Raw genomic sequence first — 13933 nt, forward strand, 5'->3', positions numbered from 1 at the left:
AAGAGGAGGATAAAAAGCAATAAAGGGCCATTGAAAGCACACCTGTTATAGTAGGAACAGGCCTTGGACAGTATCTGGTTACATGCCTAGGACAATTGCCTCTTATTTATTTTAAACTCTGAGTAATCTAGGGATAAAATCAGTCTGAGATGGAGTATTGTTTTAACATTTCCTATTGGCAGTATCCTTTTTGTGTTACTGGGAAAAGACATATAGTCAAACATAAAGCAAAGGCAATTTATCTTTTTAAATACATGTATAAAATGTAAATAATATAGGAAAAAGAAAATTACTGAGCAATAACCATCCAATTCAAACGTAATCTTACTGTTAACCTTTTCTGATGCCCTGTCTTGCCAATAAATATAATTTTGTGTGAGAAATCTTATCATCCAGGTGTTATTATTAAAATAATTATTTCATCTTTAACCTCAACAGATGGCTTAGATACACAGGAATCTAGTTCTATATTTATAAGTATCATATTTTAACAATTCCTGAAACTAAGTGGGTAGCTTAATAAAACAGATGTGTGCAATAGCTAAAAATATTTGGATAAAAATGGAAATATAAAGTCAAAAATCTGGATTTATGTTTACATGATAACAGAATAAAATTTTCATTTTTAGTATAATACGCAAACATTGCAAAACATCTCTTTTAAGTTATACATTTCCCCATATAGAAGAGAGTATTGCTGCACCAACAAGAACAACAGACAAACTTTGATTATATTAATTGATTCTAAGGTAGGCATGCCTAACAGGAAGAAGAACCTCCTATAGGACTTGTGTGTGTTTTCTGCTTGATGTGTTTCCTGTTTGATGAACCAAATAATTCCTAATTGCTACCATCCATAGTTTACGTAGTATCACTTCTAGTGGTATTTATTTATTTATTTATTTGAATCTTAAGCCGATGGTGGAGGGACAGGGTCTTGAAGGATATTCCAAGTAGAGCAGCATGTGCAGAGGAACCAAGATGGTAAGGAACTGGGCGTGTTGGAGGATGTAAAGGAAGGCCAGAATAGTGCAAGAAGAGTGAGCGAGGGCAGGAGTTTGGACTTCACACTAGGAGCAACAGGAAATCACTGAATGGTTTTCATGTTCAAGAGTGACACAATCTGGTTTACATGGCTAAATGGTCCCGATGTTTACAGTGTGCAAATTGGAATGGAAGGCTGGGCAAGGTGCAAGCTACAGGCAGTGTGATATCTGTTGGCTTGCCCTAGAATCCTGGCAATAGAGAAGGAGGGTTGTGGGCAGATACGTCAGTGGTAGAATCAATAGGGTTTAGTGAGTAATTAATCAGAAGAGAGAGTGTAATGTTGAAGATGACTCTTGATTTTCTGACTTGAGTGGGTGTACAGCAGTGCTTTTCACTGAAATGCAAAGCACTAAAGGAGAAACAGAAATTTGGGGGAGGTAATGTAAATCTTGGATACACTGTTTGCCCTGTTGAATTTTTGGTGCCTATGAAATAGCTATGGTAGGTAGGTTTTGGGCTCAGTATAAAAATCTAGGATGGTTTCACTGGCACATAGCTGAAACCTTGGAAATGAATGAAATCATCTAGGGAGAAAAAAAAAATCCATACCCTGAGGAACTCCAGCATTTAAAGTTTGATCAATGATGGAGGAAGCAAGGACAGAGCCAGGAAACTGCAAATGGTGAGATCAAAGAAATCATGGGAACATTGTTTCAGGAAGGCGGATGTAATCTTGTAAGGTGAAGACTGAGACAGTCACATAAGTAAGATTCTCTTCAGTCATGTTCCTGTCATGGCATCTCCTTCTACCTGAATTAAATGGTATAATTCACTGGCAAGGTGACTCTTCTACATAGGCAAGATTGTAGTATATGGAGAAAAATGATTCTCCTCTTGAATCTAATACAGTTTATGGAATAATGCCCTGGGTATTTTTCCACAGGCATTTGACAAACTATCTTCTTTTCCTAGGAGAACCAGGCTTCCTATATATGATTTATTAGCACCACCAATTGCCAAATACACTGGAACTCAACAAAAAGAATTCTATTTTTTCTAAGAGAGAAAGAAATACAATTTCAGGGGAAAATGTCCACAGGGACTTAAGATATTATGTCTATGTTTGTTGAGCAGACATAGAAGAAAGATCAAAGGGTAAAACACACTGAAAAATGGTTCTTGAGCTAAAACTCCCTAAAGTTTGTGGATTTCTGGGAATCTGGAGCCTTTTGAATGAAGAGTATAATCTGTACACAAAGTTTGAGTTCAATTAGGATCAGATATCAAAGATGATCTTGCTTGCTTCAAATGATTTAACTGGATACTGGCTGAAAAGAGCGTAAGCTAGAAAGGAACTAGAAATGTTGTGACTAATATTCTGACAGATGAAAATAACAGGAAGAAGAACTCTGTGGCAATCCAGACGAAAAAAAAATGAAAAAGACGTCAAATAGATGCAAACGGCTGATTTCTTTCACTGAGTTTCATCCTAGTGATGAGTTCAAATAGTAGAGATCTCATTTCAGAAAAACAAATATCTATCAATGAAGAAATATTACACACTGTGGAATTTCTAAGCCCATGCTATTAATAAGACCTTTTTAAGAGAGAGAGGCAAAAGAGAGAGGGAGAGACAGGGGAAGGGAGGGAAAGGAGAGAGAGAGAGAGAGATAGATAGATAGCTATAGGGCAAGAGATTGAGAGAGAGATAAATCGATTCTGAAAAATTGATTCTGTGTCTGCCTGACAGTCATTGGATAAAATCACAAAGAAAGCACTGGCAAGAGATCAGACCTCCTGGAATCCATTAAATACAAAAAGGAGAAAAATAACTAAATGCTGGTTGCAGATCAGCATGCTATATCCAAAGATTTGAGTAGAACTGTTTAAGGGTGAGCAGATCCAGTAATAAAATTTCATAATCGGCCCTCATAAAAATAACACGAACAGAAGTTTGCTGGGTTAGAGAGCAACGGCTGCTACTACATATATTGCATTCCTTAAGTCAGTCTTAACCAGAAACAAAGATGTTGGGCATTTAGCTCTCATTTTTGTTCTTGCCCCTTGGCATATGCAAGTTTCCACAATGCCTCCATCAGCTACTAGTCACAATTACACAGTTTTTTCAAAGTGTGTTTAGAAAAAAAAGACTAATCTTCTGATCAACTTAACTGCAGAGTTAGAATAGAAATTAGGGCTCGTCTAGGTTGGGGAGTCATCACTGCATCAGTCATGTCCCTGCTCCTACACCTCTTTTGGTGGATCAATTCAATAAAGAAGAGCTATGTGGCAGAATGACTTGACATAAAAGTGTAGCCTGCTATACTGAGAAGTATTAAGGAGAAATTAGAGAGCAGATAGGCAAGATGCCAAGCACAGGGCAGTCAACTAACATAGGATAGAACAGGTTGGAATAAGGCTTAAACAGATTAGAACGATGGTTTCTGATCCTTTAAAAAATGAACATCACACATTACTAGTAAGACAGTAACTTTTTGAAAAATTACAAAAACAATGTTCATTCTATAAAAATTTTATGAAACAGATATAAACAAAAAGAAGACAATAAAAAACACACACACCACCACCACCATATATAGCCAAAATTAACTCCTTGCTGTATATTCCACAAGATTTTCTCTATGCCTATACAGTTGTATATATGTATATATTATATTTAATCAGTTTAAGCTTTCACTTAATGATATTTTTATGAATAATACTAGTTTTATTTCTATATAATATTACATTATAAAGGTATATCACAATTTATTTTACAAATCTTCTATTGTTGAACATTTATGGTGCTTCTGTTTCTTTGCTACTATGAAAAATACTGTAGTGAATATAACAGAACACATTATTTTTAAAGGATCTCTTTATAATATCAAATACGTAAAAAATGAGACGACTGGAAATACACATGTACCCAATAGTTATCTTTTCTGCTCCTCTCCCTCCTGCCACCCTCCTCCATCAAGTAGACCCCAGTGTCTGCTGTTTCTTTCTTTGTGTTTATGAGTTCTCATTATTTAGCTGCAACTTATAAGTGAGAACGTGCGGGATTCAGTGTTTTGTACTTATGTTAGTTTGCTAATGATAATGGCCTCCAGCTCCATCCTTGTTCCTGCAAAAGACATGACCTCATTATTTTATATGACTGCATAGTATTCCATGGTGTATATGTATCTTTTCTTTATCCAATCTGTCATTGATGGACCTTCATGTCTTTTCATGGCTTGATAACTCATTTCTTTCCACAAATTCATTTTTATATTTCCCTTCAACAAATATTTGCTGAGCTATATTAGTGTCACTGTGGTTTTGATTTGTATTTCACTAATGATGTTGAGCATCTTATAACATGCTTTTTGGCCATTTACATATCTTCTTTAAAGAAACTTATATAAGATTCTTTGTTCCTTTTTTATTGGTCCACTAATCCCTTTATTGTTGAGTTGCAAGAGTCCTTTATATATGCAAAGATGCATTTCTTATCAGATATATGGTTTGCAAGTATTTTCTCCCACTCTATGGGTTGTCTTTGCACTTCCTTGATGGTGTTAACATTGCATTTTTGTGGTGCCTTTTTCCCTGGAGCACTGAACTACTTACATACATGAGATTCAAGAGTAAGGTTGAGATTACTCTTCTTTTGAAATAAATATACCAGCATTTATATATCTAAAAATATGTTTTACACACTCAATTCATTGTCTTAGTAGGCTACATATTTATTCCAAATATAGCTAAGCATGGTGGCTCATGCCTGTAATCTCAGCACTGTGGGAGGCTAAGATTGGAGGATCACGTGAGCCCAGGACTTAGAGACTAGCCTGGGCAACATAGTGAGACCCCCTATCTCTATGAAAAAAATAAAATAAAATAATTAGCCAGGTGTGGTGCCATGCACCTGTAGTTCCAGCTACTCAGAAGGCTTAGGTGAGAGGATCACTTGAGCCCAGGAGGTTATGGCTATAGTGAGCTGTGTGATTGGGCCACTGCCCTCCAGCCTGGGTGACAGAGTGAGACTCTGTCTCAGAAAACGAAGGAAGAGGAGGAGGAGAAGGAGGTTGAGGAGGAGGAGGAGGAAGGAGGAGGAAGTTGAGGAGGAGGAGGAGGTTGAGACTGCTTTTCTTTTAAAATAATATGCCAGTCTTTACATGTCTAAAAAAGATGTTTTCCACCCAATTTATTGTCTTGTTTGGCTACATATTTGTTCTAAGTATAATATTACCATGTTTATATAGTCAGTTTACTAGAAACACAAGAGGTCAGACATATTGTTCTAAAATGGTGTTTCTCAAACTTTAGGGTGCTTCAGAATCACTTGGAGCACTTATTGATATACAGACTTGTGGGTTCCACCCGAATTTTCTGATTAGTAGGTTTAAAATGGAGCCTGATAATTTGCATTTCTAACACATCTCCAGGTGAGGACTGCTGTGCGGTGCTGGGTCATGTTTTGAGAGCAGCATTCCCACAAGTGTCTATTGGGTATACATTTTAAATTTTAATTAGTTTTCTTTCTCTAATCTCATGACAGATTTGTCTATGGGATTTAATAGCTATTACATGGTGGAAGGATTTTATTGTCATGTAACTTAGTGAAAATTTGGGTCAAGCAGATAGCAGATTTCTTTCTTTCCCTTCCTCCCTCTCCTTTTTTTTTTTTAAAGATGAGGTCTCACTCTCTCACCTAGGCTGGAGTGCAGTGGCTGGAGTGATCACACCTCATTGAAGCCTCAAACTCTAGGGTTCAAGAGATCCTCCCACCTCAGCCTCCTTCATAGGTCAGATTACAAGCACGTGCCACCATGTCCAACTAATAGATTTCTTTACTGTAAGTTTTCTCTGAGCTTTTAATCTGTGCATGAGCATTTACAGGCTCCAAAGTTGAACATGGTATGTTTTTTTCCACATTTTTTGACCATGGCTGCTTTTTCAAAACCACTTTATTGAAATATAAGTGGTATATGTATATATTTATTTTTTAATTTCAAATGTTTAAAGTGTGCTGTTCATACATTTTGATATATATAGACATCCATGAGACCATGTCCACAACCAAAGTAATTGTCATATCCATAATTCCCCCAAATTTACTCCTATCCCTTCTTAATCCTGCCCTCCATTCATCACCATCTCCTGCTTTCATTACCAGGCAACTACCCATTTGATTTCTGCCACTGGTTTGTAATTTCTAGTATATTGCATAAATAAAATTATACAGTATGTCATCTTTTTTGGCCTGGCTTCTTTCACTTAGCATAATTATTTTTAGATTTTTTTCTATGTTGTTACAATTTTCAGTAGTTCATCCCTTTTTATGGCTGAATACATAGAAGTCCATTGTATGGATATAGCAAGTATGTTTATCCATTCTTTCATTGATGGACATATCCATGTTTTAGCTATTATAAATAAAATTGCTTTGTACATTAATGTACAAGTCTTTACATAGACATAGGCTTTCAGTTTTCTTGAATAAATAACTATTACTAGAATGGCTGAATCATATGGGAAGTGTATGTTTAGCCTTTTAGTGTGTTTAACTTTTAGAAAAGTGCCAAACTGTTGTGCAAATCAGTTGTTCCATTTTCCATTCTCACCAGCAGTATAAGACAGTTCCAGTTCCTTCAGATTCTCACCACACCGAATATGTCACTGTTTTCATTTTAGCGATTCTAATAGATGTGTATTGTCATGTGTTTCTGTAATGATTCTAATAGATTATATTGTCATGTGCTTCTGTAATGATTAAAGATGCTGAGTACATTTTCATGGGCTTATTTGCCATCTGTATGTCTTCTCTGATGTAATGACTGTTCACATACTTTGCCCACACTTTATTGGGATTTTCTTGTGTTATTGTTGCATTTTGGGAGATTTTTTAAAAATACATTTTAAAGTCCTCTATTAGATATATGATATTTTTTCAAAGGGACATCTAATAGGACTAGTGTTGCTTAGTGTAACTTTAAATGCGTACAATCATCTCTTTAAACTGTATTATTTTTATTTTTTTATTTTTTATTTTTTTTATTTTTGAGACGGAGTCTGGCTGTGTCGCCCAGGCTGGAGTGCAGTGGCGCGATCTCGGCTCACTGCAAGCTCCGCCTCCCGGGTTCATGCCATTCTCCCGCCTCAGCCTCCGAGTACTGGGACTACAGGCGCCCGCCACCACGCCCGGCTAATTTTTTTTGTATTTTTAGTAGAGACGGGGTTTCACCGTGTTAGCCAAGATGGTCTCGATCTCCTGACCTCGTGATCCGCCCGCCTCGGCCTCCCAAAGTGCTGGGATTACAGGCTTGAGCCACCGCGCCCGGCCAAAACTGTATTATTTTTAAAAAGTTGCTTCTAATTCAGTAGTCGTCTTAATCCGTTTGTGCTGTTGTAACAAAATATCTGAGATTAGGTCATTTATAATAATAGATATTTGTTTCTCACAGTTCTGTGAAGGCCAAGATCAAGTTGCCGGCAGGTTCAGTGACTGGCGAAGCCCCAGTCTCTACTTACAAGATAGCATCTTGAGGCTGGGCACAGTGGCTCATGCCTGTAATCACAGCACTGTGGGAGACCAAGGCAGAAGGATCACTCGAGCTCAGGAGTTTTGAGACCAGCCTGGGCAACAAAGTAAGACCTTGTCTCTACAAAATAAAAAATAAAAAAATTAGCTGGGTGTGGTGGTGTGTTCCTGTAGTCCCAGCTACTCAGGAGGCTGAGGCAGAAAGATTGCTTGAACCGGGAGATCGATCCTGCAGTGAGCCGTGATTGCACCACTGCACTCCATGCTGGGTCAGAGAGAGAGAGAGACTCTGTCTTCCAAAAAAAAAAGGGGAAAGAAAAGAAAAGAAAAGATGGCACCTTGAACACTATAGGCTTCAGAGGAGACAAATGCTATGTCTTCACATGGCAGGAAAGACAGAAGGGCAAAAGGATCTAGTTAGTTCCCTACAGCCCTTTTGTAAAGCATGAATCCCATTCATAGGGGTAGAGCTCTCATGACCTAATCACCTCCTAAAGGCCCCACCTTTTTTTTTTTTTTTTGAGACAGGGTCTTGCTCTGTGGCGCAGGCTGGAATGTAGTGGTGCAATCACAGCTTACTGCAGCCTCAACCTCCTGAACTCAAGCGATCCTCCTACCTCAGCCTCCCAAGTAGCTGGGACTACAGACACACACCACTATGCCCAGCTAATTTATTTTATTTTATTTTTTTTGGAGACGGGGTCTCACCATATTGCCCAGGTTGATCTCAGACCCTGGGCTTAAGATATCCTCCCACCTCGGCCTCCCAAATTGCTGGGATTACGGGCATGAGCCACTGTGCCTGGCAAGCCCAACCTCTTAATAACTTTGCATTGGAGACTGAATTTCAACATAAATTTTGGAAGGGAGACAAACATTTAGGCCACAGCAGTAGGTTTGTGGTTGGGTCCCATAGTCTTCTTTCTTAGTAAGCCCTCAGATTATGCTAATCCATGGACCACACTTTTTTTTATTATTATTATACTTTAAGTTCTAGGGTACATGTGCACAACGTGCAGGTTTGTTACATATGTAAACATGTGCCCTGTTGGTGTGCTGCACCCATTAACTCATCATTTACATTAGGTATATCTCCTAATGCTGTCCCTCCCCTCTCCCCCTACCCCACGACAGGCCCCAGTGTGTGATGTTCCCTTTCCTGGGTCCAAGTGTTCTCACTGTTCAATTCCCACCTATGAGTGAGAAAATGTAGTGTTTGATTTTTTGTCTTTGCGATAGTTTGCTGAGAATGATGGTTTCCAGCTTCATCCGTGTCCCTACAAAGGACACGAAATCAACCTTTTATATAGCAGACTATATAGGTAGGTGAGTGTATTAGTCTGTTTTTGCACTGCTATAAATAAATACTTCAGACTCAGTAATTTATAAAGAAAAGAGTTTTAATTGGCTCACAGTTCCACATGGCTGTACAAGAAGCACAGCAGCTCCTGATTCTGAGGATGTCTCAGGAAACTTACAATCATGGTGGGAGGCAAAGGGGAAGCAGGTACTTTTTATGTGGCTGGTGCAGGAGGAAGAGAGAGAGGTTGGGAGTGCTACACACTTTTGAACAACCAGATCTCATTGAGAACTCACTCACTGTACAGTACTAAGGGGGAATGATGCTAAAATATTCATAACAAACTCAACCCTATGATCCAATTACCTCCCACCAGGCCCCACCCAGCATTGAAGATTACAATTCCACTTTTAATTTGGATAGGGACTCACATCCAAACTATATTGGTGAGCAAAAATGGAAGCAGGGAGACCATCTAAGAGAGTATTGTAGTAATCCAGGCAAAAAGCACTAATAATTTCAATCATTAACCTGGCAGAGGAGGTGGTGAAAAGTGGTTGCATTCTGAATATGTTTTGAAAGTATTATTGACAGGATTTTTAGATGTGGCTAATGAGGAATAGAGAATAATAAGGACAACTCTCTGATTTTTAGCCTGGACACCTTGAAGGATGGAGTTGCTCTTTAGTGAGATAAAAATGTGAGAAGAATAGGCTTGAGAGTTATCAGGGAATTGATTTTGGGTCTGTGAAGCCTATTAGACATCCAAATAGAGGTGTTGGATATATGATCCTGGAATTCATGGGAGAAGGCTGATCATATATGTTTGGAAGTCATCAGCATACAGACAATATTTACAGAATGGGTGAGCTTATCAAAGAGTCCTGCAGGGTTCAACAGATAAAGAAGAGAAAAAGACCAAGGATTGAGCCCTGGGGCACTCTAGAAATTGGGCTAAAAAGAGGATTCTGCAAAGGAGACTGATAATGAGAGCCCAGTGAGACAGAAGAAGGTGGGGTCCTGTGAAGGGGTGGCCTGCCCCTCCACACTTGTGGGTGTTTCTCGTTAGGTGGAAACGAAAGACTTGAGAAAAGGAATAAAACACAGAGACAAAGTGTAGAGAAAGAAAAGCGGGGCCCAGGGGACCGGTGCTCAGCTTACAGAGGACCCACGCCGGCACCGGCCTCTGAGTTCCCTTAGTATTTATTGAGAATTATCTTAGTCATTAAAAGGATAAGGAGTGGCTGGACAATAGGATTATTGTAGGGAGGAAATCGGCAGTAAGACATATGAAAAAATCCTTGTAATATGAACAAGTTTAAAGGAAAATGCTGTGCCTTGAGATGTATATGCGACATCTCCATAAACCTTTTAGCAGTATTGCTCCAGCAAGTCCCACCTTATTCCTAAAGGCGGTTTCTCCTCACTCAGTAAACAAGCACACAATGGGTATTACCCGGAGATGTTCCATTGCCCAGGGAGGGGCAGGAGACAAATGTTTTTCTCTTTCTTGAGATTTAAGAGAATGGTGATGACTTTTAACCACAAGCAGCCTTTAGGCACTTGTTTAACAAAGCACATTCTGCACAGCCCAAAATCCTTTTAACCTTAAATCACCTTCGCACATGTCTCTTGCAAGGACAAAGTTGAAGGTAAGGTCACAGATTAACAGCATCTCAAATACAGAACTAAATGGAGTCTTTTATGTCTACTTCCTTCTATATAGACATGGTAACAAGCTGATCTCTCGTTCTTTTCCCCACAGACCTGGAAGCCAAGTAGGAGTGAGTGGTAAATGATACTTCCTACTAATAAGACAAGTAAGGTTTGAACTGAGAATTGAACATTGGGTTTAGCAATGTGGAGGCCATTGATGAGCTTGAAAAGAGTAGTTTGGTTGGAATGATGGTGGTGAAAGCCTGATTGCAGTGGGCTCAATAGAAAATGGGTGTATGGGCGAGTTTTTCTGAGTTTTGCTATAAAGTAGAGACTAAAAATGTGTGTGTTGGGGGAGAAGTGGGATAAAGAATTTTTTCAGATGAGAGAAATAATAGTATATTTTTAAATGCTGATGGCAATGATTTAGTAGAAAGTAGGAAATGGATGATGCAGGAGAGAGAAGGGTGAATTTTTGGGATGATATTCTTGAGTAGGTGAGTAGGGATAGAATCTAGTGGACAAAGGGAAGGTTGGCATAAGATAGGAGCATGGGCATATAGGCACAATTCCACATACAGGCACAGAAGCTGGTAGTTTGGTAGATGTGGCGGTGAAACATTGTGAGAGTTCTTTTCCTGTTTCTGTTTGCTCTTAGGTGAATGTGATAATGGGAGTTCAAGACCAGCCTGGACAATATAGGAAAACTCTGTCTCTACAAAAAAATTAAAAAATTAGCCAGACATAGTGGTGTGTACCTGTAGTCTCAGGTACTTGGGAGGCTGAGGTGGGAATCACTTGAGCCTGGGAGGTTGAGGCTGCAAGAACTGTGATCATGCCACTGTACTCCAGCCTGGGTGACAGTGACAGAGTGAAACACTATCTCAATTTTTTAAAAATGCAAAATGGGAAAACTAGAAAAAATAAATTATTGTGTATAAGACATTGTTAGGCAGTGAGGGGGAGGTAAAGAGGAATAAGATGATGTGTTCCTAACCATGTGCATATTTTATCATGTATTCCAATTATTATATTTGTTGGTTCATGTTTTTTCACCCCTTCAGGCAGGGAACATGCCTTGTTTGACTTTGTGTATAAGTTTTAAAACTATTTGTTTTTTAAAAAACTGTTTTTGTTGTTATTTTGCTTTTTTTTTTTCTGAGACAGGGTCTCACTCTGTTGCCCAGGCTGGAGTGCAGTTGTGCAACCACGGCTCGCTGCAGCCTAGACCTCCAGGGCTCAAGCCATCCTCCCACCTCAGCCTCTTGAGTCTCTGGGACTACAGGTACATGTCCCCATGTCCAGCTAATTACAAATTTTCTTTTTTTTTTAATGACAGGGTCTTACCATCTTGCTTGGACTTGTCTCAAACTCCTGGCCTCAAGGGACCCTCCTGCCTTGGTCTCCCAAAGTTCGTTAGAGGCGTGAGCCACTGTGCCTGGCCAAAGCTATTTGTTGAACTATGTTTTTGGCTAGCCCATGTTGCAGTAAAACTAAGTCACCTTGATTTCTAATATTTGAGATAGACCCTTGTGGAACATGAACATGAGTCCATAATTCTCAGCAGCTTCATCTGGCATCAAACATCCCTAATACCGTATTTCTACTATATGTTTTAACAATGAGGTTTCCTGATTAATCTTTAGATTAGTTTACTTAATTTTTTCTTTTCCCCTTTGTTGTAAGATTATACTTTTTTTTTTTTCAAATGTTTATTTTATGTACAAAGAACTATCATGCTTTTTCACTGAGTAGATGCCTTGGATAATCCTTTGAAGGAAGATCATTTAGTCCAACTTAATGAAACCGATATCCTTCGCGTACTGACGGAAACACTGGCGGCACATATTGAGGCCATATTTCCGGATCAGACCGTGCCGGTTTGAACACACGCGACAAGAGCGAGAACCCTGGCCGAATTTTCGCGGGTGGCTCCAGTACAGCTGCTGGAGACCCATCTTGTTCTCAGAAGTGCAACGAGGTAAAAGGAAGATTATACTTAAATGAATGAATAAATAGGCTTATAGTTAATTAAAAGAGATGTGTTAGATACATGGGAAAAAACTACAGCAAAAATTAGGGAACAGCGGCAGCAAAAGTATTAAGGTAGAGAAATACAGGATATCATCAGTAAAAGGGTATAGCCCAGTTTAAGCAGAGTGGAATATGGGATGCCAGGGGATTAACATAACATAATGCAGGAAACATTTGTTCACTTGGGTACACAGTAGAGCTTAATAATGGTGTCACTGTCAATACTTGGCTCAGCTGTTGAGTTTCATTGGTACAGATAAAATCGTTGCTCCGTGGCCCCAGATAGCTTCCAGAACCTGCTAACTTTCTCTACAAGGTGCTCCAGATCAAGTGCAAAAATGAGTTCCGTCTGTTACACCTACTCCATAAACAATATGAAGGTGTCCTAACTGATTGAGTGGCAAAAGCCTCTTCAGGTGCAAGGGTGTACAATTACATAGTGAGGTTAATATGCTGATGCTCTGGACGGGCGCGGTGGCTCACGCCTGTAATCCCAGCACTTTGGGAGGCCGAGGCGGGTGGATCACGAGGTCAGGAGATCGAGACCCTCCTGGCTAACACGGTGAACCCCGTCTCTACTAAAATACAAAAAACTAGCCGGGCGAGGTGGCGGGCGCCTGTAGTCCCAGCTACTCGAGGCTGAGGCGGGAGAATGGCGGGAACCCGGGAGGCGGAGCTTGCAGTGAGCCGAGATGGCGCCACTGCACTCCAGCCTGGGCGACACAGCGAGACTCCGCTCTCAAAAAAAAAAAAAAAAAAAAAAAAATGCTGATGCTCAAGTCTATTTAAATAAACCAACAATCTCTGTGGGTCTAATTTTCCAAAGTGGCGATTAGGTTTTTGTTTTGTTTGTTTTTTTTGACAGGGTCTCACTCTGTCACCCAAGCTGGAATGCAGCAGCATGATCACAGCTCATTGCAGCCTTGACCTCCCAGGCTCAAGCAATCCTCCCATCTTAGCCTCCTGAGTAGCTGTGATAGCATTTAACCAGGCATGGTGGTGTGTGCCTGTGGTCCCAGCTACAGTGTCTTTCTATATTGTCCAGGCTTGTCTCGAGCTCCTGGGCTCAAGTAATCTTCTGTCTCAACACCCCAAAGTCATTTCCCAAAAAAGTGGGTATGTATTTATTTCTAAGGTTGTTCTGAACAAAAGGTATTTCATCTCTCTCCAGCTTTGCCAAAATAAGAGGGTTTGGATATTCTTAGACCAATAATAGGCATTATACCAACCCTATGTCTTGCTACTAAAGAGGGACCATGTTTAAATGGCATCATGTAGGATGAAGTTGAAATGTGAGTTAAAATGTGGAACGGCCAAGGTCATTCAGGCAAGTAACTTTTCCAGAAATCATTTTAAAAATTGATTTTTATATGTTTAACTGTTTGAGATATTTTATGTCTAGCACAGTCTGGGAGCAAACTTTCTAC

General features: G+C 39.5%; 1 protein-coding gene and 1 long non-coding RNA gene across 2 annotated transcripts in view; one reads left to right on the forward strand and one right to left on the reverse strand.

Moving 5' to 3' along the window:
• LOC117078490 overlaps positions 1–13933 on the forward strand; it is a 100040-nt gene that overhangs the window by 58604 nt on the left and 27503 nt on the right. The window lies entirely within an intron of this gene.
• LOC117078489 (40S ribosomal protein S29-like) lies at positions 12166–12466 on the reverse strand. Its single transcript, XM_033202048.1, has one exon. The coding sequence runs from the start codon at positions 12428–12430 to the stop codon at positions 12260–12262; it is 171 nt and encodes a 56-aa protein (XP_033057939.1). The 5' UTR covers positions 12431–12466; the 3' UTR covers positions 12166–12259.

The sequence above is a fragment of the Trachypithecus francoisi genome, unplaced genomic scaffold, assembly GCF_009764315.1.
Source record: "Trachypithecus francoisi isolate TF-2019V2 unplaced genomic scaffold, Tfra_2.0 Lachesis_group6, whole genome shotgun sequence".
NCBI lineage: Eukaryota > Metazoa > Chordata > Mammalia > Primates > Cercopithecidae > Trachypithecus > Trachypithecus francoisi.

Bases quoted from the DNA above. Each gene is read 5' to 3' on its own strand.
- LOC117078489 (XM_033202048.1), bottom strand. From the start codon at position 12,430: ATGGGTCTCCAGCAGCTGTACTGGAGCCACCCGCGAAAATTCGGCCAG.